This window comes from Lepisosteus oculatus, chromosome 1, assembly GCF_040954835.1.
Source record: "Lepisosteus oculatus isolate fLepOcu1 chromosome 1, fLepOcu1.hap2, whole genome shotgun sequence".
NCBI lineage: Eukaryota > Metazoa > Chordata > Actinopteri > Semionotiformes > Lepisosteidae > Lepisosteus > Lepisosteus oculatus.
Window position 1 is genome coordinate 67,107,430 of NC_090696.1, and position 26,880 is coordinate 67,134,309.

At 39.0% G+C, this 26,880-nt stretch overlaps 1 protein-coding gene across 3 annotated transcripts in view; it reads left to right on the plus strand.

The window, feature by feature from the left end:
• zcchc7 (zinc finger, CCHC domain containing 7) overlaps positions 1-26,880 on the plus strand; it is a 118,799-nt gene that overhangs the window by 62,488 nt on the left and 29,431 nt on the right. For 2 of the 3 annotated variants that reach the window (XM_069191647.1, XM_069191650.1), the window contains 2 exons: positions 830-1,000; positions 7,402-7,437. In XM_069191647.1, coding sequence (XP_069047748.1) covers positions 830-1,000; positions 7,402-7,437 — 207 coding nt within the window. The remainder of the gene's footprint in view (positions 1-829; positions 1,001-7,401; positions 7,438-26,880) is intronic. The other variant, XM_069191654.1, reaches the window with a different exon arrangement.

Consider the following 26,880-nt stretch of genomic DNA (forward strand, 5'->3'; position numbering starts at 1 on the left):
GGTCAATTTCACTATTAGCTATGAGATGCAACTTTCGTTTTTTGGGGGGATTTGTATCTGTTCATGTCATAGTTAACTGTTTAGTTTTATTTGTAAGCTATTTTGTTGATTAATTTCAATAGAAACTTTACACTTATAGGTAGCCATAATTATAGTTCCAGTATCTCTCAGTATTTAGATGTGGATCTAAAACACAGGATTTTTTTGAAGTGAGCAAGTCAGCTAGTTTAAGTGGAAGTTGGGCATTTTATGCAGTATTGTATCATTTAAGAAAATGAAGCAAAAAAAGTGGATTTGAAAATGATATGAACTTTAGGTTTTGGTGAGGAGCTGGGTAAAAGGAGCGTTCTCTGTGAGCAGAGGTAGTCCGCAGACCATGTCTGTCATCCTCGCTGTCCTGGGGTTACCTGAGGGAATTGGAGGCATATTTGCTCAGCAGCTCCAGTGACAGCAGGGCCACGGTGATATTAAACGTGCCAAATAATGCTCCTGAGTGCGACAGGTTTTCGAAGTAAGGAAAAGCAAATCCACATAATATCATATAGTCCCTCAGAGGTCCTGCAATCTCATTTGCCATGGCTTCGATAAGGACAGTGCTTAAACACCAAAATCTGCACTTATAGCAATTACGTCAATATAAATAAATGTTGAGATTTATTAATTTGGAAATTCTAAATTATTGTATATATATATTTCATATACCTTTTTCAGATTACTCATTCTGTTGAGGGTTTGTTCCAGAGATAGGATTTTAACATGATATGTCAGTACTGGCAGGTCATGAACGTTCCTCCAGAGTTTCCAGCAGCTGACTCTGATTCTCTGACAGAAGGCTCCAGTCTGCATCCTGTGTGCTGAGCCAGGGCACCTCCAGAGGTCCTGCCCACTGAAGCACTGTGCCAACTGCAACCGGCCCGGGCACGAATCCGAGGAATGCATCGACCGCGCTTTCTGGAATAAACAGTGCCACCGCTGTGGGATGAGGGGACACTTCTTTGATGTGAGTATGACGTCTTCCAGCTGGATACATTATCGTCCATACAGTATGTTATAATGTAACAGACATGTACAGGTCTGTGGGTGGCTTTTTGCAAGCTTCCCTAGGTGATGTTTAGCACAGTAGTACTGTGCACGCGGAGAGCTTTGTCAGCTTTTAAAAATGCTCGCGGCTGGCAGAGGAATCCTACTCCGTTGGGCCCTTGAGCAAGGCCCTTAAACCCAACTACTCCAGGTGCGCTATACAATGGCTGACCCTGCGGTCTGACCCCAAGCTTCTCTCCCTGTCTGTGTCTGTGTCTCATGGAGAGCGAGCTGGGGTATGCGAAAAGACGAATTCCTAATGCAAGAAATTGTATATGGCTAATAAAGTGATCTATCTATCATAGAATTTTGTTTGCTTTTGTAATTCCTTCTCCACTTTTGTCTAGTTGATGTGAATGGTTTAATGGGGTATCAACATAAACGCATAAGTAGTCTCTTTTAGTTCAATGTTTCCTGTTTTGTATTAATAGTTTGTTTTTACTGCCCGCATTCCAAAGCTTGCACTTTACATTAATTGTCATCTGCTGAGTGTTTTTCCACGCTTGAGTTTAGCTAAACCTTTTTGAATGTCATTCCCTGCTTCTGTAGTGTTTAGAACTGTTTTAGGTCCTAGTACAGATCCCTGTGGTACTCTCCTAATTACATCTCCCCAGACTGTGGATTCACCCTTTATCTACACCCTCTGTTTTCTATTTAATAACCAGTTCTCAGTCCAAACACTTGTTTATTTTGTTTTAATTTTAACCCCTTTTCCTCTTGAGTTAGTGAAGGTCAAACACAATACCTACAGGTCTTAGTGCAAATAATATTACTCTTAAAGCCAAGCATTGGGGCTTATTAATTGCTGCCAACCAGAGACCGAATCCAATCACAAGTCCTGGCGAGTCTTTTGCTCTCAGGATCTGGGGTTGTTTTGTTCTGTCCAAGTTGATAAATATCTCGCTTTCATCCTTGCTCCACCAAAACATGGGTATGTGACATTTCCAAGTCTTAACGTGTTTGTCTCTCATATCTATACTTACAACTAATCTTACAAGATCTATAACCTTACAACGCGGACTAACTTTCGTACAAGGGGTGAAAAACAGCAAAGTGAAACCACTGTTGAGATTGGCTATTAACTTATTTCCTCTCCCAGCCGAACTGTTCCGCCTGGCGGTTTGCTCCATGTAAGCAGGGAGGCTGTGTTAAATGGAAGACAAGCTTGAAAAACACTAGAGAGAAAGAGCGGTGCGGAGGGGGAGCATGAAAAGAAAAAAAAAAACCAATGAGTCTTGTTTCCTAATTGTAGTCATGGTGCCAGGCTGTAGCTGAAGCATTTTTCTTCTGTTTATTTTTTTATTATTTATTTTCTCTCTCTCTCTCTCCTCGAAACGTGGAGGTGCACCAGCAGGGTCCCAGGTCCCCTGAGCTGCCGTTCCTTTCTCATTAAGATTTGCCGCTAGCAGTGGCGAGTATGTGACGCGCATTCTGTTATTGTACGCTCGGCTTGTCAGCCCAGTGCTTCCTGACACTCACTTATGTCACTCTTTATTCAGAGGAGGGAGAAGCTTTTGATAATTTGACAAGACAAGCTCTTAAACGATCTAGGTCGTGGCCTTCGCTGTCTGCGATTGTGAACATATTTCCTGAAAGCTCTGTCACTCATCACGGCAACAATTTCTCCCAAGGAGTGCTCCCCCTCTCTCTCTCTCTCAGTCACTCTCTTCCTCTCTCTCCCTCCCTCCAGCTCTAGCGTTTCTTCCTGCTATCTGCTCGGTTATTCCTCTAAACCGTCTCAGCTTCCCCCTCCTCCTCTCTTTTCCTCGATTTCTCTTTTTTTTTTAACACCTACTTTTTTCACCCCTCTAAATGCTAACATGTTAGGGAGGCTAATCCTGATCTGACATTGTGTTCGCAGCAGGGTCCACTACAAAGACTTGCTCTGGTACAAGACAGCCAACTGGCCCGGGGAGGCCTGGGACGGAAGGAGAGGGTGCTTAGCCCTGCTGTTTTTGTGAGGGGGCATTGTTGTGGAAATGGGAGAAACGGTTAGCGTTGACCCCCCCTTAGTTTTGTTTTGCTTGAGTATTGACTGCTGCCCTGGGGGGCCTTTTTTTTTTTTCCCTCCTCCCTTGCCTCATTCTTCTGGCTTTTCTTTCTTCTACGTCGAGTTTGTGCTGGAGCCTTTTGCCCTTCTCCCATTTCGCAATCTTTTCTTTGAACGTGAAAGTGTTCACTGGATGAGCGGAAAGCTTAGCTCTTTGTTCCGGTTTTAAATAAATTCATTTCTTCCCTTGTCTACTGGACCCATATTGATCTCGACTCAAACTGCCCCCCCTTCCATTATTTTGTGAGCGCACGGCGGGGGGCTGAAACGATAGTTAGGAATTAGCGGTCTCCACTTACGAGTTCAAGTTTAAAGGTGGGCATTTTTCAGATGGGGGTGAAACTGCCTTTTTCCCCCTATGAGCATTCTTTGAATTCCCTACAGAGACGCTGACCTGGCATTGTGCACTGTGCCTCACAAGAACTTTGTCTCCCAGTAATTGAATTCCTGCCTGGCACCAGCACTTAGGATTGAGATGAATTGTGCTAGAGCGCAATGTGGATGCATCTTATTTTCTCATTTTATATAAGGAATTATGTAAATCTGTTTAAGTAATAAAGCATTAACTTGCTCTAAAAATGCCTTTAACATATTTCAAAAATCACCTCTTAATACTGTAGTACAGAGATGCTGTGCTAATATGAAAATCGAATGTAAAGTTGTTTGTTCTTCTTAAACGACACAAGTTTAATCCTCCGTGGTATTTTTCATTTCAATGGGTCTCGGGGAGAAGAAACTCCTTTTTTTTCCCTACTTTTTGGACAGTAAAGATAATTAAGATAGTCTAGAGAATTTCGATTTAGTTACCGGCAAACCAGAAAATGTGTTTTGAGTGCATCGTGTATCACAACAGACAGAGTGGTACACAGAAACTGTGAGTGCCTGCCGTGATAAATAATATATGACCCACATGATTGTTGAAAAAGAACCTTTTGTAGAGGTTCTAATTTGGGGAAAAAATTAAAAGGTCTTGCAGAAGAAACAAGCTCTATGAACAAGTAGCTCTCCTAATTCGGAAAGGATTTGAGAAGGTGACATTACACTTGCCCTTGGTCAGCACCTCCATTGCCAAAAAAAAATCCAGGTGGTAGCAAATTGCCCGTTCTCATAAGTGTTTGAACATTGTTAAGAATGGCCTGCCTGAACAGTGCGAAATTGCCTTTTTTCTTTCCTTCTTTGTGCTCTGAAAATAAAAATGTCATCCAGTGTGAATGATTGTGAGAGCAGAATTCATAGTTTATGTCTACTACTTCATTACATTTCTGAAACTAATTGAAAACAGTTTATTTTACTATTGAAATGAATATTTTCCTTTTGGGTTTTTTTGTCATCCGCATTTTAAATTGCGGCCCCCTTGAAGCTTATAAATGTCCCCTGTGTTCTTGTGCTAAGATTATGCAGAATTTACAAAATTTTGAGACATTTTTGCCTCAGAGTGTCAAGCACCATTTTTCATGGATGGAAAAATAAAATATCAGCCTGTGATGACATTTCAGAATTTTAATTTTGCGGTTCACGGACGCATTCAGTTTATTATGACTGTAACAATGAAAAGAAAAACATTTAGGGTGTTTTTTGGTATTTAAACTGATGAATTTATACATATTTTCAGTGATAATATGTCTGTGTAACAAAGTCGAGCCAGGATTTAAAAATCCAAATATTTGTGGTTGCAATTTTCTTCATGACAGCGCATTATGATTCGATATTCGATAACACCGTGCTGGTTCTGTAAGTGAGAACACTGTGAAAGAAGTTTGTTCTTTCTTCTGAGTCTGGCTTCTAAGGCATTCTGCACACTGTGGAAATGCGTGGCTGGCCTGAAATACAAGTTTAAAAGCGAATGAGAGAATGCAGTTTTAAAATAATATGTACATTTTTAGTATCTTGTTAGACTTGTTTGAAGGGACAGTGTCCATGAAGTGAAAGTATAAGTAACCGAACAAGGGGAAAGGATGAGATTTTAAAAATGAGGGTGTCTAGACCTTAGCATTCAAATAATTGTAATTGTTTTGTGTACAGTTTAAGTATAGAATGCCTAAAAAGGCATATTATTATGGTCAAAGGAATGCCAATACTATATCTTAAACTGAGAATTACTACAGTTATTCTTCTTGCTAATTAAAAAAAAATATTTTAATTGTTTTATTAGTTGCCTACCTGTCCACAAAGAAGGGAAAAAGTAAGTGCACGCTTCAAAATGACCAACATGTCATGATTATTCAACTAAAACTAGAACCATGCTTTATACATGAGCATTTCCCCCTCTCTCTCTTATATTCCTTTAAACTGCTGATAGCAACAGTTATCACACTATCAACAGCACAGCTGGTGTTTGAAAACAAATTATTTGGGTATTTTTTACATTCAATATCATCTGTTTTGTGAGCAGTTTTAAAAATCTGTTAGTTTCCTCTGCTCTGTAAGTATACAAAGTTGTATTAATAATAAGAACTGTGCATTTTTGTTCTGTGCAAAATTATTTCACGTAATATATTAAATCTATATATAATATTACATTATATTATATATATCTAATATATTTGCTTAATGTTAATGGTTCTATTTTTAGGATAGTGGAATAAACGTGTTCTTTAATTAAAGTGTTGAAAATCACTGCTACGTATTAGTGCCTTTTGCTTTAAATATTAGTTATAGAAGGACAATGTGTACTTTATATATTTATATTTAATTGGTTGTGGTTTTATTTATTTTAATAATAGTACCTTTATGTGACTCATTATATCCTTAGAAATAATTTATGTGAACACTTAAATCATGCCCTGAAGGGTTACAAATTTCCTGTAGAATTAGGAAAAATGTGACTTCTGACACTGAATAAAAGCCTTATTTTGCCTAGTTCCTGGCTATTTTATAGATTTGTATCATTGTTGTCTTTGAAGTAATTGTAGGCATTGTTACAAAGGATTAGGGTCTCGTTCTTTTTTATCTGTATTGCTGTTAGGTTTGATGACTAAAACCAGAACACCCAGGGCGCTTCAATTTTACAAGGCTGTGTTCCTGGAAGGAAGACCTGATGGAATAAAAAAAAAAAAAAAACCCAGAACCAATGTATTTGCAACACTGTGACAGTCATTTTCGGGGACTGCGAGAAGCCAATCTCAGTGATCTCCCAGCCTGCAGTCAGAAAGTATATTCTATTATGGGCGCTCCGGTTTTGCACAGCAATGTCTGGCCAGCGTGTGCCACAATAGGACACAGCTGATATTAACATCCTGAATTAATGTTTTGCTGAACACCGCTTTCCCTTCTTCTTTTGTTAAATGTCTCAGATAAATTGCTCAGGCTGAAGACCCGCTGAATCGGCTCTTCCTCTTTTTGGGGGATCTTTTTATTTAAAAAAAAGAATTTAGTTAATTCTGACGTTACAGAAACTAAATTCAGGACTGGCCTTGCGAGCCCGAAACACTTCTGAATTCCCTGTGTCTTATTCTCATGTACTGCACTCCTCCGCATGATGAGATGCAAAATGTTCATCTAAGAATTAGATATTTAAAAAAAAAATCAATATCTCTGGACGACATTGTAGAGATTATGGAAGAGATATTCGATGCCGTGATTCATCTCCTAAGAATCGGTGTTGTCAGTAATACTGCTGAGCTGATATTCTCCCAATTTTACGGCACTGCTCTACACTCCAAGCACTAGTTGTTGTTTTTTTTGCCAATTAAGAAAATCACGTCTGTTTGTGTTTCCTCACTGTCCTTTGCCTGTAAAAATTAAAGGGAAAAAAGCCATTTCCGCAACGTGGAGGTGAAGAGTATCAGGTCCAGTAAGCTTTACCTAATTATTTGCTCCTTCTGGTACTTCTAGAGAACGTTTCACTAAAAGAGGTTCAGATGCCTTTAGTCCCCTTTCACACACACACACACATTCTCGCATTCTTTTTTGTTCTTCTTGCCTTCCCCTTGGTAGCCTGGACACTGGGCCTTTCATGTTGCTGGTTATCCTATTAAACAGTCCACAAAAGTGGCAGGCTTACTGGTGTGGTCCCTGCCACTGCCCGCGAGTGTGTTAAAACACTGGAAAATTCAATTAAACCGGCTGCGTCGTGCTCTCGCAGTGTGTGGAAAGAGTGTAACAGCAGGCCTCCTCTCTGCGGCGCGTATTGCTGAGTTGGAGACATGAGTGGATGTTTTGTTATACCAAAACCAACAGCCTGGAAAGCATCTTGTTTCACGCTCTCATCCGGTCAGTATTTTGATTTGTTGTTTTTTTTTCTTCTTTTTCCTTCTCTCCCCCCCCCTCAGGATTGTCCAGAGATATGGAGACAGTATCACCTCACAGTAAGTGTCACACGCTCGTATCTGTATGACAACATTACTGAAATAAAAATGAATGACCATGAAAAATGCCATTTACGTTAGATACCATAATGTTATTTTCCTTGAAGAGATAGGACGAGACTAGGTCTTCATTTATAATATCGTTAGAACTAAATATGGTAATGATATTTTTCCAGGAGAATTTGACATGCTTTCTTAAAACCCAACTCTTAGAAGTTTTTTTTACAAATCTTAGTCTATTCTAACAAATTTTCTTTGGCAAAAGTTTAGCCTTTGTAATGCCATGCATATAAAAATAAAGATCAAAATGTTGCCTATAGCTCCTTTTAACGTTCTTCTTTTAAAGGCCTTGAAGAGCCTGTGGTGTAGACGAGTAGGCTAAATATTAATGGGACATTAATACCTTAATGGGACAGGAAAATAACACTTAAATGTGGTTGCTTCCAGGATTCAATGTACAAAAGGCCTATTTGGATAGAACTATAATTGTAAAGTGTGCGGGGGATAGGTGGTGTCTGAGAAACATGAAAAATTTGCAGTGATTTTCAGTGATAGGGCATACCACGGAAGAGATGAATTCTGGGATGCCATACAATAAGTGGAAACTTCAACTAGTTCAAACAGTAACATTATTTGTATTTATCTGTGTGTCTGTTGGTGAAATGTCACCCTAAAACATTAATAACTAATTTATTAGGTGTAATATTTCTTGTTAAACTACTTCATTTGACAAATATCTCTTCTACGGTTATTGAAAATGCATTCATTCTCACATAGGATTTTTATCTAATCTACTATACTAATTTAAGAAACAGAAGCTCATTCATAAACTTATTGTCTGTTTTACCACGGCAGTAAAGTCTGTCACCATCTTTTATTATTTGGAAACAGGCTTTACTGACAAGGTAGTTACCACCACAGAATGCAGTATGTCAAAATGCCCCTGGTTCTCCATTTGCATATGCTTAAAGTGAATCTGAAATACGGTTTGATTACTCTAAATGGCTTTTTCCATGAAAAGCACGACACATTCAAGTGCTAGGGGTAACAGCAGAGGAAACATCTAATGTTGTTTTGTCCATTTTCGTGTTTGATTCGTCAGGGTCTTGTGTTGTTTGCGTCAGTATCATTTCCGAGAGTGACGTACTGTAGACACAAATAAACTTGTCTAATGTTACTGTTGGAGAAAAGGCAACAGTGTGGTGCAGTGGTCAGTGTCTTAGACTCATGACTAGAAGGTTGTGGGTTCACGTCCAAGGTGAGACTCTGTGGTTGTACCTTTGAGCAAGCTACTTCACCCAGTGAAATACCCAGCTGTATAAACACGTGCAAATATAAGTCATTGTGTATAAAAGCATCGGCAAAATGAATGCCTTTAAAGTGCAAAATGGTTGCTTCTCTTTTCCTGATTCACCCTGACACAAGACAAAGGCTTCAGCTCAATAGAATAAAAAAACTTTAAATATTTGTAAGGAGCTATACAGAGGAAAAATTGTACAGCTCCTGTGCTTGAAAAATTGCCACTGTTTCCTTGCTACTACACTGTTACAGAAAACTGTGAGATTACGTTTTGGGGTAAATCTGCTGTCAGTGTTTATGTTTGAGTTTACTGATAGTGTTGACTGCTGCATCTGTTGTTTATTTGGCAATTTTCATATTATAATTCCTTTCGGTCCACTGTCTGTTTTAACACTTGAGAATACCACCTTTGATTACCTTTCGTAACATATTTTGTTTGTTATGTTAAATAAATGTTAAGTACATTTCTTATTTTTTGTAACCTATTACCTGTTTTGTGATCTGGTTTATATTTCGTTTCCAGTTCAGTCACACGGGTTGTCTTTGAAGTATACCCAGTCCCGATCCCTGTGTGACTCGTGACAGACTCTTGACATTTTAAAACTGTTTTCCTTTCTGTTCTGATCATTTTTTTGTGCTTTGGTTTTGGGAGTCTGCCACAAACTACCCTGTCACATTGTCAAAGCTGGTAACGTGACCGCTTTCAATAAACAGTTAGAAGAGATGGATCCATGGATCAGTTAGCTACTAGCAGCTATGTTCTGAATGAACATAATATGAAACTTTCCTTTTTACAAAACACCAGAAAAGTTGTCGTGTGGTTCAAAAGAGCACCAATTACACCTTTTCAGTCCATATAGCCCCTTTGGTTGGTGGAGTAGCTCATTATTCCAAGGATCTCATCCAGCTGTTTCTTGAAGGAAGTCAGAGTGTCGACTTCAAGAAGATGGCGGGGCAGCTTGTTCCCCACTCCCACAACTGTTTGTGTAAAGAAGTGCCTCCTATTCTGATTTTTGAATGCACTCCCACACCGTTTCCACTTCCTTCCTCTGGTTCATGTTTCACCATTGAATCCGGAGAATAACCGCGTAAGTGAAGAGCCCTCCTACATCTATGTTGTGAAGCATTTGTGCTCAGGGTGGACAGTGCATTACCCATAATGTGCTGCTGGGTACGTTGCTTATTATTTGTCACTTATTACTGGATAGGTAAATTCCTGGGTGCAAATATAGGCTCTCTTTCCCTTCCTGTCATTAATTTGAAATCCACACGCCATCACCGCAGTGTACTTTACAATCATCTCTGCCGTCAGACTAGGGCACTTATACTGTAGGTGCATCGTGATTTCTACTAGCCACTCGCCTGTCATCAGCTGTCACATGGTTGTTTTATGAATAGATTAAAAAATCCATCCCAGTGTTTTATTGGGATTTTATGGATCTACTGTTTATTTTTATGAATTGCCTCATGTACAGTCCATATACAGAGCATTGCATATTCAGATTTATTTATACCCATTATGAAATAGGAACAAAAAAGACCTTTGACCTTAATGATGATGCATGCTACCCCTGAGTGTCTTCCATGCGTTACCTCCTTTTATACCCCAGGGAAACAGAAAGCCTTTCGAGGCCACTATATAATTCCGTAGACTATTATTGCATGTCTAAAGAACATAATGTTATTGTAGATTTGTTTCTGTTGGAATTTATTTAAATGCATACTTAAAAGGTGAGACCCACATGTTTCCTGCACTTAAAGCATTTACGACAACAGTGAGAACAGCGTTATGGCCGTACTGTTGGTGTGTTTTCTCTTATTATACACATATAGTGCAGAGTGGAGAGCTGCATCAGCATGCTATCTAGAAAGAAACTGACCTAAAAAAGGATTCACAATTGAAATATTTAATTTTTTGCTGTCCTGCTTGGAAGTATCCTCTGCATGTTCCTATATGCATTATATTTAAGGTATACCTATAATATAGAATGCATATGAATAGTAAGTATGAAAAAGTAGCAAGACTTTTTTTCATTCCGGTATCCATTTTACACCTTGCGCTGAAAGAAATATTAAAGGAATGTATCCATGTCTTAGATACAGACAACACTGGAGCAATGTTGACACCTCTCAGTTCGTCAGGTTGCATGATGACAATCACCTCTATGCGCATTTCCAGCATCTTGAGCTGTGTATATGCCTTGCAACACCTGATTGCTTCAATTTTGTACAATTTAGCTTCAGTAAAACACATTTCTGGCTTACGACAGTGCAGTTTGATCTTGGGGGACCGAGGCTAACTAAAGGGACCGCTAACCAAGTAAATCCGCCATCGAGAAATACAGCTGGATTGCGAACCCAACAAACAGAGATAATGAAATAAAAGTTAGTTTGTGTAACAATGCTATTTTCGAATTCTTGCCCTGCAACCCTGCATCCCAGTAAGTGATTTAATTTACATTATTAGTTGAGATTTAATTTGTGAGAGAAAGGGCTACCTGCCTCCCTGTGGCTCAGCTTTTGTCTCCCTGCTAATAAATGCTCTTTTCCGACGGCGCTTTGCGGCACCGCTGCAAGCAGGAGGGTATTTGTGACTCTTTGCCAGGAGATTAGTCCCAGAATCTCGCCTTCCTGGTTGTACAAAGCTTATTTTAATAAACAGGGAATCCGGCTCTGTAATATCTCAGGCTGGGCGCTTTTTTTCCCCTGGTCTGTATTCCACACTACTTGTGTTAAAATTGGGCAGCCAAGCAGAAAAACAGTGAAACAGATCTTCTGAATGAGAGGCCTGCCTGCAGCATTTTGTTTAGTGACGCCCAAGCTGGTCTTCCTTGTGTATTTGTGCATTGTGTACACTTGTGTGTATCTTTGCATTGTTTAACAGTCTTTAACAGACTGTGCACATTTTTTGTTTGACCGCTGCTCATAAGTGTTCTTGATTTAATGACCAAAATGAAATTTTGAAAATCGTTAAATTGGAATATCACATTTGAATGTTTTACTTCCTCACAAGTACACTTGTTTATGCTGTGCAGTGTATTTAAAACAACTTCCTAGTGTATAACATCCTTCTGAGTGTAGTATCTTGTCCTCTTTTTTTCTGGGACAGTGTCAGTTTTGATGCTGTTTAAATTGAGGAGGGACTGTGATGTTGTCTATTCTTGGTTCAGTAGAGAACCCATGAAAAAATGTAAAATATTAATGGTTATTTGTCAGTTTTCTCACCTGTGTTCATGCCCATGTCTGTGGTGTAAGATACTAACTGCTCAAGGTGTGGATTTTTTATTACTAAAATCAAGATACGTACAGTATGAGAGGCATGAGTTCACTTAGAATGCATCAGCTCTGGTCAAGCCTTATATCAGCAATACAATACTGTAGTGGCAAACTTAGAATAGCATAGTTCACAAGGCTGCACTATATGAAGCCTAGAGCATTTAAGAAATGAAATAAAGTGTAAATAGCTTTTTTTTTTCTTTGAAGAATCAGTTGCTGAGCACTTTGATCAGATTGGCACCAATAGAATTCTATCAGCCTATGCGTTTTTTTTACCTCTAGGTCACATACAGTAAACACACTATCCACAGAGCATGTAAAGCTCAGACATGTTCAAAAAACATTAGCCGAACTCTGGCTGTGGGAGCCAGGTCATTTACAGTATGCAGAGATAGCGGGTTGTCTCTCCAGGCCATTTCTGTATCACATAGACAGCAGAACCTCTTTCCATTCACACCCACTGTGTGGTAATGGCAACACACACAAGAGGAGGCTTTTTGCTGAAGTAGAAAAAAGACATAGAAATGCTCTGGGAGATGAGTCAGGCTGAATGTACAAAGATTGGTGATACACTGCTGCCATTGGGTGACAGAGAGCCTGGAGTACAAGTGGCGTTTCTTGTCATAAACAGAGCATATATGCCTGAAAAAAACGGTGCAGCCAAATTTAGAATTTTCTGTTCAGATGGTTCATGTACATAAAATATTTTTTTTTCACGATTTTGACATCTTTAGTTGTTTCTTTGGTAGATTTCCCAGGTGCCCCTCAGCTTGGACAGTATCGATGCGCTAAAACACGCTGAGTCTGCTCTGAACTCTCGCAGAGGCATGCAGATCAGCTAATGGAAGTACTCTTTTAATTTTGTTCATGTTTTCATTGTTCTTTGAAGAAAAATGACAGACAAACTGTTGAATTGTTAATAGTTGTGTTATGGCACACGCGATTTTGTTTTGGAAAAGCTGTCTCTTGGGAAATCTATTTTTAATGGAAAGCAGCTTGAACAGCCCTCCAGCTGGCCAGGGTGTACTGAGCAAGAGGCAGCCTGAGAGCCTGGTCTCTCCTTTTCTATAAAGACAACCACATTCACTGCTGATTTGCTTTGAAATAAGTTTGGAATATTTTTTCAAATGCAGAAGAGAGCTTTTTTTAATGATGTGAATTCGGGCACGTAGTGATCTGTGGTTTGAATGAATGGTATTTTAATTTAAATGTCACCTTGAAAGTCTATTAGAAAACTCTTGTTTTTTATGTGGGTAGCTGCGTCAGCATGCGTGGGCAGCAAAGGAACAAGTAATGGGTTTATTCCATGCTGAAAAAAAGAAGAAAGAGAACACAACGTTTCGGCCGTGGAGCCTTCTTCAGGTTCTTGTTTTTTATATTGTGTCCCTGTTTTGTTTGGAGTAGCGTTTTTAATGTTTTGTTTGAGTTGTTGTTGTAGTGTGTCATTAGACACCATTGACAAAATCATAGCTAATCAAAACATAAAAGGCATCACAAGCTGCAATGACTATATCATATTGATCATAAATAAAATGAACAATTGCAATACTTTTTTCGTCATTCTCTTCTACCCAGTAAGGTGGTGAAGTGAGATGCATTTTACATTTCTCTGTTCTTATTCTAGAGCTCATGTTTTGAAATTGTGACATGCAGAAAATGCCTTTTCAAAAACTTTTTTGAGGCAACTCGCTCTGCATGGAAAAGCTTGATTTTTACACAGTCTATTGTTTTGAACAAAGAAGCATGCAAACTCCTAAGAACCTTTGTTTTTCTTTAAATGCATTGTCACACATTAGGGAAATAATTAGGACAAGATATAAACTTCCAAGGCTTTATATTTTCTACACTTCTAAACAGATTTAAAAAAAATAAAATAAATTGAGTCAACAGAGGCGTTGTCAGACTCTAGAGTTTGAAGACCATAAGTCTGATTAGAAATGCCTGCAGGGATCTGAAATTTTGTTAAGATTTTGTAAGGGCGAATGGCTGTATTTTCGAGCTAATGGAATATGGATGGGCTTTTTTCCTTGGTAAGAAGAGATCTGGGCTGAGTGACTCTTTATTAGGAGAACCTTAAGAGCACTGTATATACATGCCCATTGATATGAAGTTTCCAAAATATGCTGAGCAAAAAAATGTACACTGTAAGTGCATGCTCACTGATTTATGCCAAACAGGGTTTAGTTACTTCATGTGTGCTGGTGAAGGAGTCCACAGCTCACTATCCCTTCTCGTTTTAAAAACATACAGATGCATGCTGTCAGCTTCCACTGCCGTTGATCTGCTTAATGGTCACATTCAGGGTGCATTTATCTGGCTTTGAACCTTTGCTTCTCAAGTTTTAAACTGATTTCTATTCAAGTATTGGAAGGTAACTTTTATATCTTAGAAGTTTCGATACTTAAGACAATTTGCAGTGGTCTGAAGTGCCCTGTATGGGCTGATCTTCTGTACCTTTTGCAGATTCGGGGCGTCGACAGCTGTGGCAAAGAGTTTGTGCTCCTGCCTTTTAGCATGAGCATGTGGACTGCACTGTAAAGCAAGGGTCTGTTCTAATTGACGAAAGCAATAAGCAGTTCAGCTTCTCCCAAGTTAAGGACTTGCTAAAGCATGAAAGTAGCTGACAGTTGCGTGAGGTTCTTGTCACGGATGTGGTGGGAGGGAAGAGCAGTTGGAGGGGTAGGGGGGGTACGCAGACATCTGCAGAGATAACTTCCATCGTTTTTTTTTTTCTTCTTTGAAATATAGACCTCAGCTAAAGGAAAAGAGCAGGTTGTTTGTCAATTAAAAGATGTGATAAAGCATGAAATGGACTGCCGATGGAACTGCCGTGCCTCGTCTGTCTGTCACTTTAGTCTTTTGAGATTAATTACCAAGGCTGTCTAATGAAAAAGCAAAATCATTAGAGTGGGGTTGTGGAAAGTGCACATTTTTAAGGAGCTCGCTTTATACGGTTTCGGATCATTTTGAAAGTGCAGATTTAACACGTCCTTGTCATTTGCAACTTTTTTTTTATCACTGTCCTACTCCTTCCATCAACACACACACACACACACCGACAGATACCGCCACCACCTTCTAACATGCTTCCAAACTAAAAGTCTTTGAATCTTTGTACCACAAGCCTCTGAAAAGACCTTCCGCTAAAAAATAAGTAATTACTCACAAGTCAATCACTCATTCTCTGAAACCCTGAGCCACTTAAGCATTATAATAATCAAGGAAAGTGTAGTGTTTCTTCGTCTCACATCTGTGTCTGTGTCTTTGCCCACACATGAAACGCAAAGGAAAGACGGCGCAAAATGGTGAATTAATAACAGGAATTGTGCAGCAGCTCAAATAGAAAGGACAGTAAGGTGCTTGCGAAACAAACTTGGAGCCCAACCCAGAATCAAACCTTTGATCCACTCACCAAGAGGCCATCACAAGTACTTTCCACTACACAGAAGGGCAATGTTTATTCCCTCCTTACTATAACTCTTTTAACTGTCTTCTCCCTCTGGGAAGAGCACAAAATCTGAAGGCTGCCGAAATGATTTCTGAACAAATTTCACTCGCTCCGCCCCTCGTACTCTGACTTCAAAGCCAGCGATTTAGATCTCTCGTGAAAGCTGAAGAAGTTGATAAATAAGCCGTCACTGGTAAGATCTAGCTGACCATGGAAGTGACAGTATTGATCAAAGATGGAAATGCTGAAGGCGGTGAGAGAACCCGTGGCTCTGTCTGACTCAACAGTTCTGAACTGAGTCTCTTAGAAAGGCATACAGCTTGAATGGATTGGTTTTGCTTTTTGTGTGAAAAATTAACAGATGATGGTAAATTTGTTTGCTCGTTAGTTTTTTGCTCCTATGTTTTTTTCTTCGTCATTTCCCCACTCTCTGAAAATGACGTTTTGATCAATTTGTTGTAAGGGAAGTGTAGTTTAAACTATGTGTTTTAATATACCTATAAAGCACAGCTGTATATTAGGTTATGAGAATCTGCTGTGTTTAAATTATCTTATTATTATTAAAATACAGTATAATAACTGTGATACAATTTTTACATATTCCACCTGTAGTAGGACCAGGGAGTTGAGTGCAGTTGCATGATGTGAACAGTGGATGATGCTTCTTTACTTGACATTACTTGGCCTTAACAGAGCCAGTTCTCTTTGTCAAGAAATCAAGGTCCTTTGCCACGTTTTCATTTCTCCATTCCATCCCTTCTTGGCTGTGCTTTATTATTTTAACAGGTTTAATTTTTATGAGGTTTTTCTATTAGTCATGCAGATCTGTGTCTTAACAGAGCATCCCCCATGACACCTTGCTAATCCTCTCCTTTGTTTTCCTTAATCCTTGCCCTTTGAAGAGCATACACACACTTTCCCATTCGAGTCAAACACAAACTTTGTTCAGTGCTGGATGCCCGTTCTCAACTCCTCTTACTCCAGACATAAATGTCAAAATAAAACGTGCACAACTGCTGCTGATGGAAATACCACACGCAGGTTGGGCAATCGTCAGTGGCTTTAAGCAATTGCCAAATGGCATGTCTTTGCAATGAACGGGCTTTAATAACTATATTAAAATATAGTCATTGGAAGAGCCCTGAAACCACATAGACCGCAATCTCGTGCTGTTGGTATGCGGAGAAGCGGACGTTGCAGAATGTCATCTTCCCAGAAGATAATAACTAAAATGACCAAATTCCAATTCAGATAATTTTGTGTAAATTGATTTTCCAAAAATGTTTAGTCATCATAGGCCAGGACATTGACCTCCGTGTTCACAAATAGTTGGTAAATGACAAATTTTGTACTGAAATATTTTTGTTTTTTCTTCATCATACCTGTATCCCCAATATACAGTCATTCAGTAAATCAAATGTGCACTTACCTCCTGTAGGATGTGAATGAATGCCAATGCGAAGGAGTTTCTGTGCAGTTTACAGTTATCCCCCCTCCTGGGGAAAGGTAGCAAGGGATCTGTGCTGTGGCTTTTCACCATATTTCAGCTGTAGCATCCTGACCTTTGCTGAACCCAGGGGAGGATACTGGGGTACGGGGCCTTTGACTCTACATGCTTTGGGAGACGATGATGGTTTTGGTGGTGGCCCAGAGCTGGCAGCCAGCGAAAGATAAAAGATGTTTCCTGTAGTCTCTACACATTTGACCCCACTGTCTGTTTATGGTAGCTCACAGTTCCCTAGGGGAACCTGGAATAGAGTTAACTGTTTAAAGGACAAGCAGTAGCATATGGCAAATTCCTCCCTATTGACTTCAGTGTAATTTTTTAAATCTTTTTTTGAAGCGAGGCTTAAGGAGAAGTTTGGATTGATTTCACACCAAAAATGTGATGAAATGAACCTATCTGAGCAGCTATAGCTCTTAAAATTGTGGCAGCCACCCTCAGGTGTGTGGGGAGATAATGCAATTCAAGTTCATTGGTTGGGGCTGGGGTTTCCAGTCCTGGTCCTGGAGACAGACGGACCTGCCTGCTGGTTCTTGTTCCAGTCGAGCACTCAGTTACACAACTGGACATGTAATTAACTTAATAGTTGAACAAACACTTCAGTTCTGAAATACATTCTTAATTACCTTTAAACTATTGCATTTTGAAGTCAAATAAATCCCAAACTACTAAGTAGTTAAAAATTTGGAGCTGCTCCGATCAACTTGTTAGTTCTGTTAAGGCTTCAAATAGGTCATTAAGCTCAGCTGGAAAGAACTCCAGCAGGTTGCATTAGGTTCATCAGGGTGATACAATTGATATTAGAGTGCACACGTTTGAGAGTAAAATATAGCATAAAATCTTTTTGGTAAGTAACAGCATCATGTAATTGAAAATTAAGTCTTGACACATGACCCAACAGGATCAGAAACGGAAAGAGATCAGTGCTATGTTCTTATACTCTTCTGGGGAGAGAAGGTTACAGCACCAGCAGATCCTCTGCTTTGGGTGAAGCCTTTGTTTTTAGTAAGCGATACCAGACTACATTTGGTGTGAGTGAGATAATCCAAAGGATAGTCTGTTAGCATTTTGAAACAGTTAATTTTTTGAATTATTAGGTAATGTCCCCACACGAGCAAGAAATAGAGGATTTAAAACACCAGATCATGTAATGAAAGCATAGTGAAACTTTGTGCACTGTGCTTTTCATCAGTCCGACATTTGCTTTTAAGCTGAGCTTCCTGTTTGTGGCTTTGGAAGTCCTGTTGAAATAAGACCAAAGCAGGAGCTTACTGTACCAGTCAATACAGTAAGTCTGGTTAGTATCAGCGTTCTGGTTTCTTTGGAACTGCCTGTGATTTTTATTACTTTTATCTGATTTCATTGAGATTCATTAAGTTATTCTTTTAAAATGATAGCTTTGAAGGGAAGTATAAAATACTATTTTCTCACAATTTGTTATTGTTTATTTTTAATAACATTTGTTAATGTTATTGTTTTGTTCTGATACTCTCTTGTAAACAAATGTAAATATGTTTTAATATAAAAGTTCAAAATATATATTTAAAGGGAAGTATACATACTCTTTTCTTACACTTTTCATAATATCTTTTCACTGTTATACTTTACTATAAGACCATTTTCTAGTCGTTCATGAATTTTAATTGGATTCTGCACAAGTGTTACATCATATTTGTATGTATATGTATATCTACGGCAGACGTTTTTTTTTTATTTCCAGTTGTTCACAGCTGCGGATGGCAGTATAACAAAAGCCAGGAGTTAAAGGATATTTTCATGTGCAGTAATTGCAGAGGTTGCCTGCTTTGTCTTAAATAACAAATCAAATGGCCGGAAATACCATTGAAGAGCAGCGGCAAACGAAAGAACAGCAAATCAACGCACAAGAGCTTTATCCGACGTGTGCTGTAAGACTCGTCTTGTCTTATTTTCTCCCCCCTGTTGAAAATCACCCTGCGACCCCGAGATTCTTGCTGTGGCCGCCCCGGAAAAAAATACCGGAAGGTCAAGGCCAAGGCGTGGGGGGTACACGCGCTCCGGGCGTCCCCTCTGTGAGCCGGCTGTTGGCCCCTCTGGAGCCGCTCAGCTGCCGTAGTGCCCCGAGCGCTGCTGGGGAGCACATAGGTGGCAGCGAGCGCGCAAGCGAACCAGAGGCATTGTTATCTGTGTGAGCTGGTCTGTGCAGCCAGAGAGGAGGCTGGCTGTCACAGAAGGTCGGGGTGTTGAACTAATGAGAGTCCTGGGAGAAGGAAGGAGGCACTGTCGCCTCGTTTACGGAGTTTATCCAATTGTGAGAACACATTCTGTCAGCCAGCTCTTTTCGTTCTTTTTTTTTTACTCGTTTATTTATTTTATTTTCGTTCCCCCCCTTTTGCCGTACAGTTCGGCGCGGCTTCGCTTCGCTCGCCTTAAAAGTGGAGCTTCAGCTGCTCAGAAACAAAGGAGGGGAACCGAAGACACGTTATTAATTCAGCCTCTTGCCAAGAAAACGGGGAGGTCAGACAGGCATAAATAAGTGACCCTGCAACACTCAGGCCGCGCACTACTTGGAAAATAGTATTGAGTCCTTTTGTTTTTCTTCTCCCTTTCTTTTTGTTTCCGAAGGGATGGGGGTAATGGACACTCATAATGGCCACATTTTACTTCATCCGGTCCCTAAGAAATCTCTTCCTTTTTCCATACTCCATATATGTATCGTGTCCTTTTCCTCTGCCTAGTGTTGCTAAAATGAAATTTGCCTTGAACGTGAACTCTGGCTGTGGGTAGAAGCTCATTAATAAATGCAAATGAAGGACTTTGAGGATTTATTCATGCAGTGCCGTTTTCAGTTCATCCAGCTGTTTTTCACGTATTGTTGTTAACTAATAGAATGCACAGCTTTTAATTTAGGATAAATGCATCCAGGAAAATCTAATTTAATTGTAAAAAAGACCTTTTGTTTAGATCACATTAATTTTTATTTTTTTTTTACAAATGTAGGCATGGTGTTTTTTAAAGCAAAAAATACATTCCAATGAGTGATTAACAGCTGCAAAATTATCCAGGACATTTCAGCTATAGAATGCAACAATTCCTTTCTTAACAAAAGTTATAATAGGTGAATCATTTTTAGGAAGGCATTTTTAAAATTATCAGGCTTGAGAAATACGATGGATTGTAATTGGATTTACGGGAGTGATTTTCTACCCTTATGAGCTGCTCTGCAAGGCTGAGAACCGTTTCTTCCAGGAGACATCCAGCTGCACAGGCCTTGTGGCCGCGGCCAGCGAACAGCCCGGCTGGCCTGGCCTGGCCTGATGGGGGGCTGAACTGGACTGTCCAGCGAAGCAGAGGCAGCAGATTAAAGGAAATCTGGGATGTTCAACATCTGGCCCTACCCTGATTAATCCACAGATCAAGCCTGTTCCCTGCGCCACATGGTCCCTTCCCGGGGCTGGGCTGGTGCATGCTAGTGTACAGAGGCTGACACTGTCTACCCCACGTCGTACTTTCAGAGATCAAGCTTCCCCAAGGCCGAGGAAGGGCCGGATATTCCGGTGTCACAGGGGGCTGTTCTATCGGTGCAAATGCTTACTGGAGTAGACGATCTGTATTACAGTCTAGGGATAGATAGAAATTTAAACCAAAGGTATTTAAGGAATGATTTAAGCTCCAACAAAATATAGGGAATCATAATGTGAGAGTTGTTACTTTCTCTAATTATTTTATACAAATCATGAAGGTTTAAGAACAATGTATTTTAATCCTATCAATATTGTACAAGACAGCCCAGATTTTAAGATCTGAACGTATCATGAATGCATTACCACTTGCTGAATCATTTCAACCCACACAGTGTGACAGTCAGTTTTAAATATACCAGAAATTCAGTTTTGCTTTCTGTCCGCCCTTTTTTTCTTAGCTCTCCTCGCATTGTTTGGAAATAAAATTTCTGTGTAGGGAAGATTCACTTGAAAAGATATCTCAACAGGCTTCTCGATGTGAATTCAAATACGTTCACTGTTTTTATCATATGTGGTCAACAACTAAATGTTCTCAGGCTCACGTACCAAAGAGGGTCTTGCAGTGCACCTCTGAAGCCCTTTACTTGATCGTTTAGGACTGTATGAGTGCCGAAATGAAAAACCATACTGTGTGAGTGTGCTTCCTGCTCTGTTCAGCAGTGCACAGCTTTCCCGCATTGTTAAAACAGTGAATTGTTAATGCTGGTTACTGTTTACATGCACTGTTAATGGTGTTTGAGACTATGAGGAAACACTTCTTTACCCAAAAGGTAGTTGGAGTATGGAACCAAGCTACCCAGCCATGTTGTTGAAGCCAGTAATTTGGCTTCCTGGATGAGATCCTTGGATCAATAAGTTACTAACTACCAAATGACCCAGATCTTGTTTGTCACCTTCATTATATTCTATCGAGTAGTTTAGAGAAGTAGCAGTTTCACAAAGACTTCTCTGATTTCACCATTGAGATGTACTTAGATGAGCCCATTCTTCGTTACAGACCATTACAAGTTGAATTATTAAATATCAAGCTGGGCAGGGATTCTTGAAAATATTTGTTAAAATAAAGGTTTAAAACATGTACAGAATTTAATATAAGATTTTGTAATATATTTTCTTTCATTTATGTGATCATTTATCTCATATAACAATAATGTTATTATTTTTTGCTGTAGTAAGACTTATGTATATAATTTTATCTTATTCAAAACTACGTGAGTAATTTAAATATATTTGCAGACTTTTGTTTTACTGGAGGCAATCCTTGCTTAGCACTGAGGAGAAAGCTGAATAAAGACAGCAGTGAAATAATATAATTTCTCTTTAAAATATTTACTAAGCACAGATATTAAAACAATGTTTTTTTTCTCTGATTGTTGATTCTTTTGATTAAAAGAGATGTAATACAAAGATGTTTAAAGCCATTTCATATTGATTTATTATTCTGTTAATTGAAAATCATCACTGTTATATTCATATTTCTCATGTGGATACTTGATACTTGAAAATGGCTAATTTTGAAAACCTGTTATAATTAGTTTACTTAAAGTTTAAGAAGCACTAATAACTAATTCACTTAAATCTCTGAAAGCCCAATTCTATTGTTGCATTAATGCAGGCTATATTAAAATTGTAATCATTGTTGACAATAATTGTTATTTATAATCATCAATATTATCTTTGATAGTCAAGAATTAAGCCAAAAACATTGGCAAACTCTCATCACCAAACTCAAATATATTGGTCGGGAGAAAAAATTCTCTTTAGTATTCAAACCGCTATTTAGTTTGCTGCCCAACGTATTCAATAAGAAATTTAAGAAGGTCATGAGACCGTTTATTTCATCAGTGTCCAAGACCCATACTGCAGTAATTTCCACCTTGATTATGTGAGGCATAAATAAATCTACCTTTTCATGTTCCTTAAGAATAGCCGTATATGTCAACTGCTTACAATTAAGCATAATTGGAGTCCTGTTATAAGCTGTTACTAATACTCCATTAAGGCGTTCCAAGTTATTAACCAGTTATTTATGCAGGCTGCATCCCCTAAACTAATGTGTTACTAATAGCGCTACCTTTTTTAAATACATTATGCTAATGCAGCCTGTGATTGCAGTAGCCATTGTCTTATTTTCCTCATTACAACACCCCAGTGTTATCAATGGCTTTGTTTGTATGCAAGAGGCATGGCTGTTTATTAACTCTCCATGGTAATATCTTCCGGTTGCTGTAGTAAGCCATTGTCTGGCAGGAAATCTCCCTTTATTGAAAATATATGTATATATAAGTGTTTGCAAGGGTCTATATTCATCAAGAGAAGAGTCATTTTTAATTTTTTTAAGGATTTCCCTTTATTATAAAAGCAAATTGAATTTGGCATAAGTGGGAGAAAAGGGCGATGATTCTGTTTCAGAATCTGGTAAGAGAACAGATATTCCCTGCGTTGTTTGAAGATGGTTTTGTTTGTGGGCACAAGTTCTTTTTGGGAAATACTTGTCAGCGTTCTGTTTCTGAATTTCTCCACGCCTTTTGTACTGAACGTCAGATCAGACTGCTTGTCAAGTTAATGCATACAAAACGTCAGCCACAGTTTGTGCAAAACTGTTTAAATGTTCTCAATCTTGCTGAGAAGAGGACCTTATTAAAATGAGAATTTCTAGCCTGCCTCTTCACCTTGCTCTGTGCAATTCTAGAGAGAAGATTCCTTCTGTGTAGCACCTTTCATTGTGGGCTACAGTTTCTCCTCTAAAACCTACTGGTTCTCTACTATGTCACTCTCCCTTCTGAGCCAAACAAAAAAACCACATTTATCTCTCATCTGACCCAATTGACCTGGTTTAAAAATTAGACTTCTAGAAAAATAGAAAAGTTAGTAATAATGAATTTCTTTTTCAGATCAATCCAGACACTGGAACCTACTTTTTCAATCTATACTGACAAATTAAAACCACACATTCCTTATCTAGCCTCTTTTCTATTTCTACCTATATAATTGTTCAGTCACATCCGACAGCAGAATTATTTTCAAAATGCATCGTAGGAGAAAGTGTATAATTAATGATTACAGTCACAATCAGTTCAGCATTGAACTTTCCATGTTAAGAAGACGTATAGCACTGCATGAATAATCTGTGTGTACGAAAAGAGGCAGCTATATGGAGCAGTGAGTAGGATTTGCATCCAAAAGTCTTCAAATCTGGGGTGGGGCTCTGCTGCTTTTGTACCCGTGAGCAGGGTACTTCATACAGATTGCTCCAGTCAATTCTTTGCAGATATAAATGAGTCTCCAGGTTATCATTGCAAATAAGGGTTTGTGCTCTATTTACTTACCTCATAAAATAAAGGCCTACAGTCCAAATGCAGTGTTTACAGTCTGGTCTTGAAAAGGCCCTGGGCTCAGAGTTAACAAAGGATATAATAATAAATAATACCTTACACTTATATAGCACTTTTCTGGACACTCCACTCAAAGCAGTTTATATGTAATGGGGACCCCCCCTCCACCACCACTGATGTGTAGCCCCACCTGGATGATGCAACAGCAGCCAAAGTAGGTCTGTACACTCACCACACACCAGAGGAGAGAGTGATGAAGGAGGAGAACAGAGTGATGAAGCCAATTCTTTGTTGGGATTTATTAGGTTTGGTATGATTGGTCAGGAGGAAATGTGGCCAGGACAAAGGATTGTGAAACAATCTGAATCCTTTCTTTTGTGTATCAGTTGTGATTGTGTGATAGATTGTGGGTGCAGTAATTTTGAGCATGCCTCAGGCGTTTGCGCCCCCTACACATTAGTGCAGGTCCAAAAACCACAGGTGTTCCCCTGCATCTTGACCTGGCTTTGGAGAAGCAGAGATCCGAGGTGACGAGCCCATTCGTGCTCCTGCCTCTTCTCATGTCCCTGCATACAAGTGGCCCCGTTGTACTAAATAGAAAGCTTTTTTACTGGCACGTTTAAGGCCACCAAAGTTCAGCTTCTTTGCTGTCTTGGGCAAACAGAACTTCTCATCTTCCGCACTACAGAGCATTTTGTGTATACATGCTCACTTCTTCACATGCCTGACTCCCAGGAGTGTAGGAAAAAGTATGTTTTTTCTAACTTAACAACAAAAATTGCTGAAGGGGCCAGATCGCATTGTACTCAAACACGGCAGATGTTTGATTTTAGTCATTGTGAGCTTATATGAAGTTAACTGCAGTTTGATTTATGATTAAAAGGTTGCAGGCTGAGTGTTTTTTTTTCTGACAATTTTCTCTATTTTTGCTGTTCACCACAGTAAATGTATTCATTGTAAAAAAATCCTCACTAGTTCTTTGTGTTGAGGTTCTTAATGTTGGGTGTTGGTCATCTTTTTAGATATCAGATTCATTCTGTATTTTGTAAGTAGTAAAAGGAATATCAATTCTCAAGCAGCACCTAAAAAGCATCCCGCCCTCTTGTCTTTGCTGGGGTTCAGTGTGGTTCCTGTGACAACAGTCTTTTCTACTCCAGTTCAGTTTTGGATAGGAAAACCAAATAAAAGTAATGCATGTTGTCCCAAACCAAAAGCTGTAATATTTTCTGGGAAGTTCTGGGACCTTCTTCTTGATCGCCCATGACCTTGCTGATCTCCATGCAACTCCTCAACTCTCTTGTGAGAGTACTTGAGACTAGAGGCCCTCGATAATTGTCTGATAATTGCCCTGTGCTTGAGACAAGTGTCCCAGTGTATTTGTCTGGTAATTGGCCTGTTTAACACAACTGTGGAGACTTTTATCTTCCAGACAAGGGCCTAGCATTTCATCCAAACCACAAAAGGCACCTGTTTGCTTTTCTGAGGCAACTGAAGAGGAAAGTGGTAAAGAATGTCCCAGAGGGAAGGGCTTTTAAACCACACTCCCCAGAAATCACACTGGAGGATTTTAAAAGAACTACAAGAATCAACAGATGTTGTGATGCCCCCTCAACATTTCTCTCTTGCTATTTGTTTTTAAGTGCTTGACATATTTTCCCCATGATGTCGTTTTTTGAATGACCAGTGTGTTAATTAACTTTAGTTTTACTGAAACAACATCATGAACACCCCGAGTGGTGTGAGCCCCAGACTTTACTGTGAGCCTCTGTTTGTTCTTGTCTTAATACTTGATGTAGGCTTTAGAGGCCCATGTTTTCAGGTTTTTTTTCCTGTTTCTTTATTCACTTTCCTGTTCAGCATTTGTCTTATTTCTTCTGTGTTAGGTTAAAAAATAGAGTAAGAGCAAGAAAACTTTCCATTATTGCCTGTCAGCTTTCTTTGGAAGTACTCCGAGAGCTGGGAAGATTTAATGACCTGTTCTGTGTAGAAGAAGAATTAATTTGTTTAAAGATCATGTTTGCACTCACTGTCTTTTGTGAACAGACAGAGGCACTTTATTTAAGGATTACGGTTCCATCTACTGGATATTCTTAGTTACAACACTTACTTCACTCATGTTAATAGCTGGATGGGGATGTTCGGTGTGCATGATTAGATCTTTCTAACAGAACCTCTTAAAAATAAAATGTACAGTAATTTAAACACATGGACATCTAAATTCACTGTAATTTTATGTATTGTTAATATAATCATTATTCTTTTTGTTTTTATAATGCTATTTTATAACTATGCAAAATAGCATTTTCAGAAAAATAGCTCTGTGAGGCATATGCAGTAACCTCACCCTTTCTTTAGCTTTAGCAAATTGAGCTTGCCTGGTGAAAGTTTTATTTTAAGCTTATTAATATTTTACAGTATGTAAGCAGTTGTCCGTATAGACCTACAGGTACCACTCTGAGATACATTTGACTTTTCACTCTGGAAATATTTTATTCCGATATGTCTGGGTTGTGCCAGTCGTTGCCATGGTGTTCATCATGATAAGGAATAGCTAGCAGATGCTAAAGTGTGAAAGTATACTGTTGGGAGAGAAAAAAGGCCTCTTTTTTATGGATTCAGCCCCATTTCTGTGAAGCTGAGCAGAGGATGCTGGGAGCTCACTGTCAGTAGAACTGCTGCTATTGAAGTTGCAGAACTGGTGCACCTCTGGACTAGTAAGAGATTGTGAGGACCAGAGGGCCGCCAGCCACATTCTAACACATTAGAAGAGGCAGGCCTACAATTAATATGCATGTCCAATAACCCTGAACTTAGGTGCATGCTTGAAAGCTTGGTATTGTCTTGGAATGACAAAGAGTAACATGATTAACACTTGACACTGAAGAGCAGCTGCAAGACTTTCGTATTGATTAATTGCCACTTTCTGAAAAGAGATGTAAGGCTTACTAAGATTTTACTGGATGTATTTTAGTAAGAAACTCATTCAACTGGGTTATAGGGAGAAGTAATTGTTCACATAATTATGGCTTACATTTTTATTAGCACCAATTTTATTTAACAAATAATTCTGATTTTATG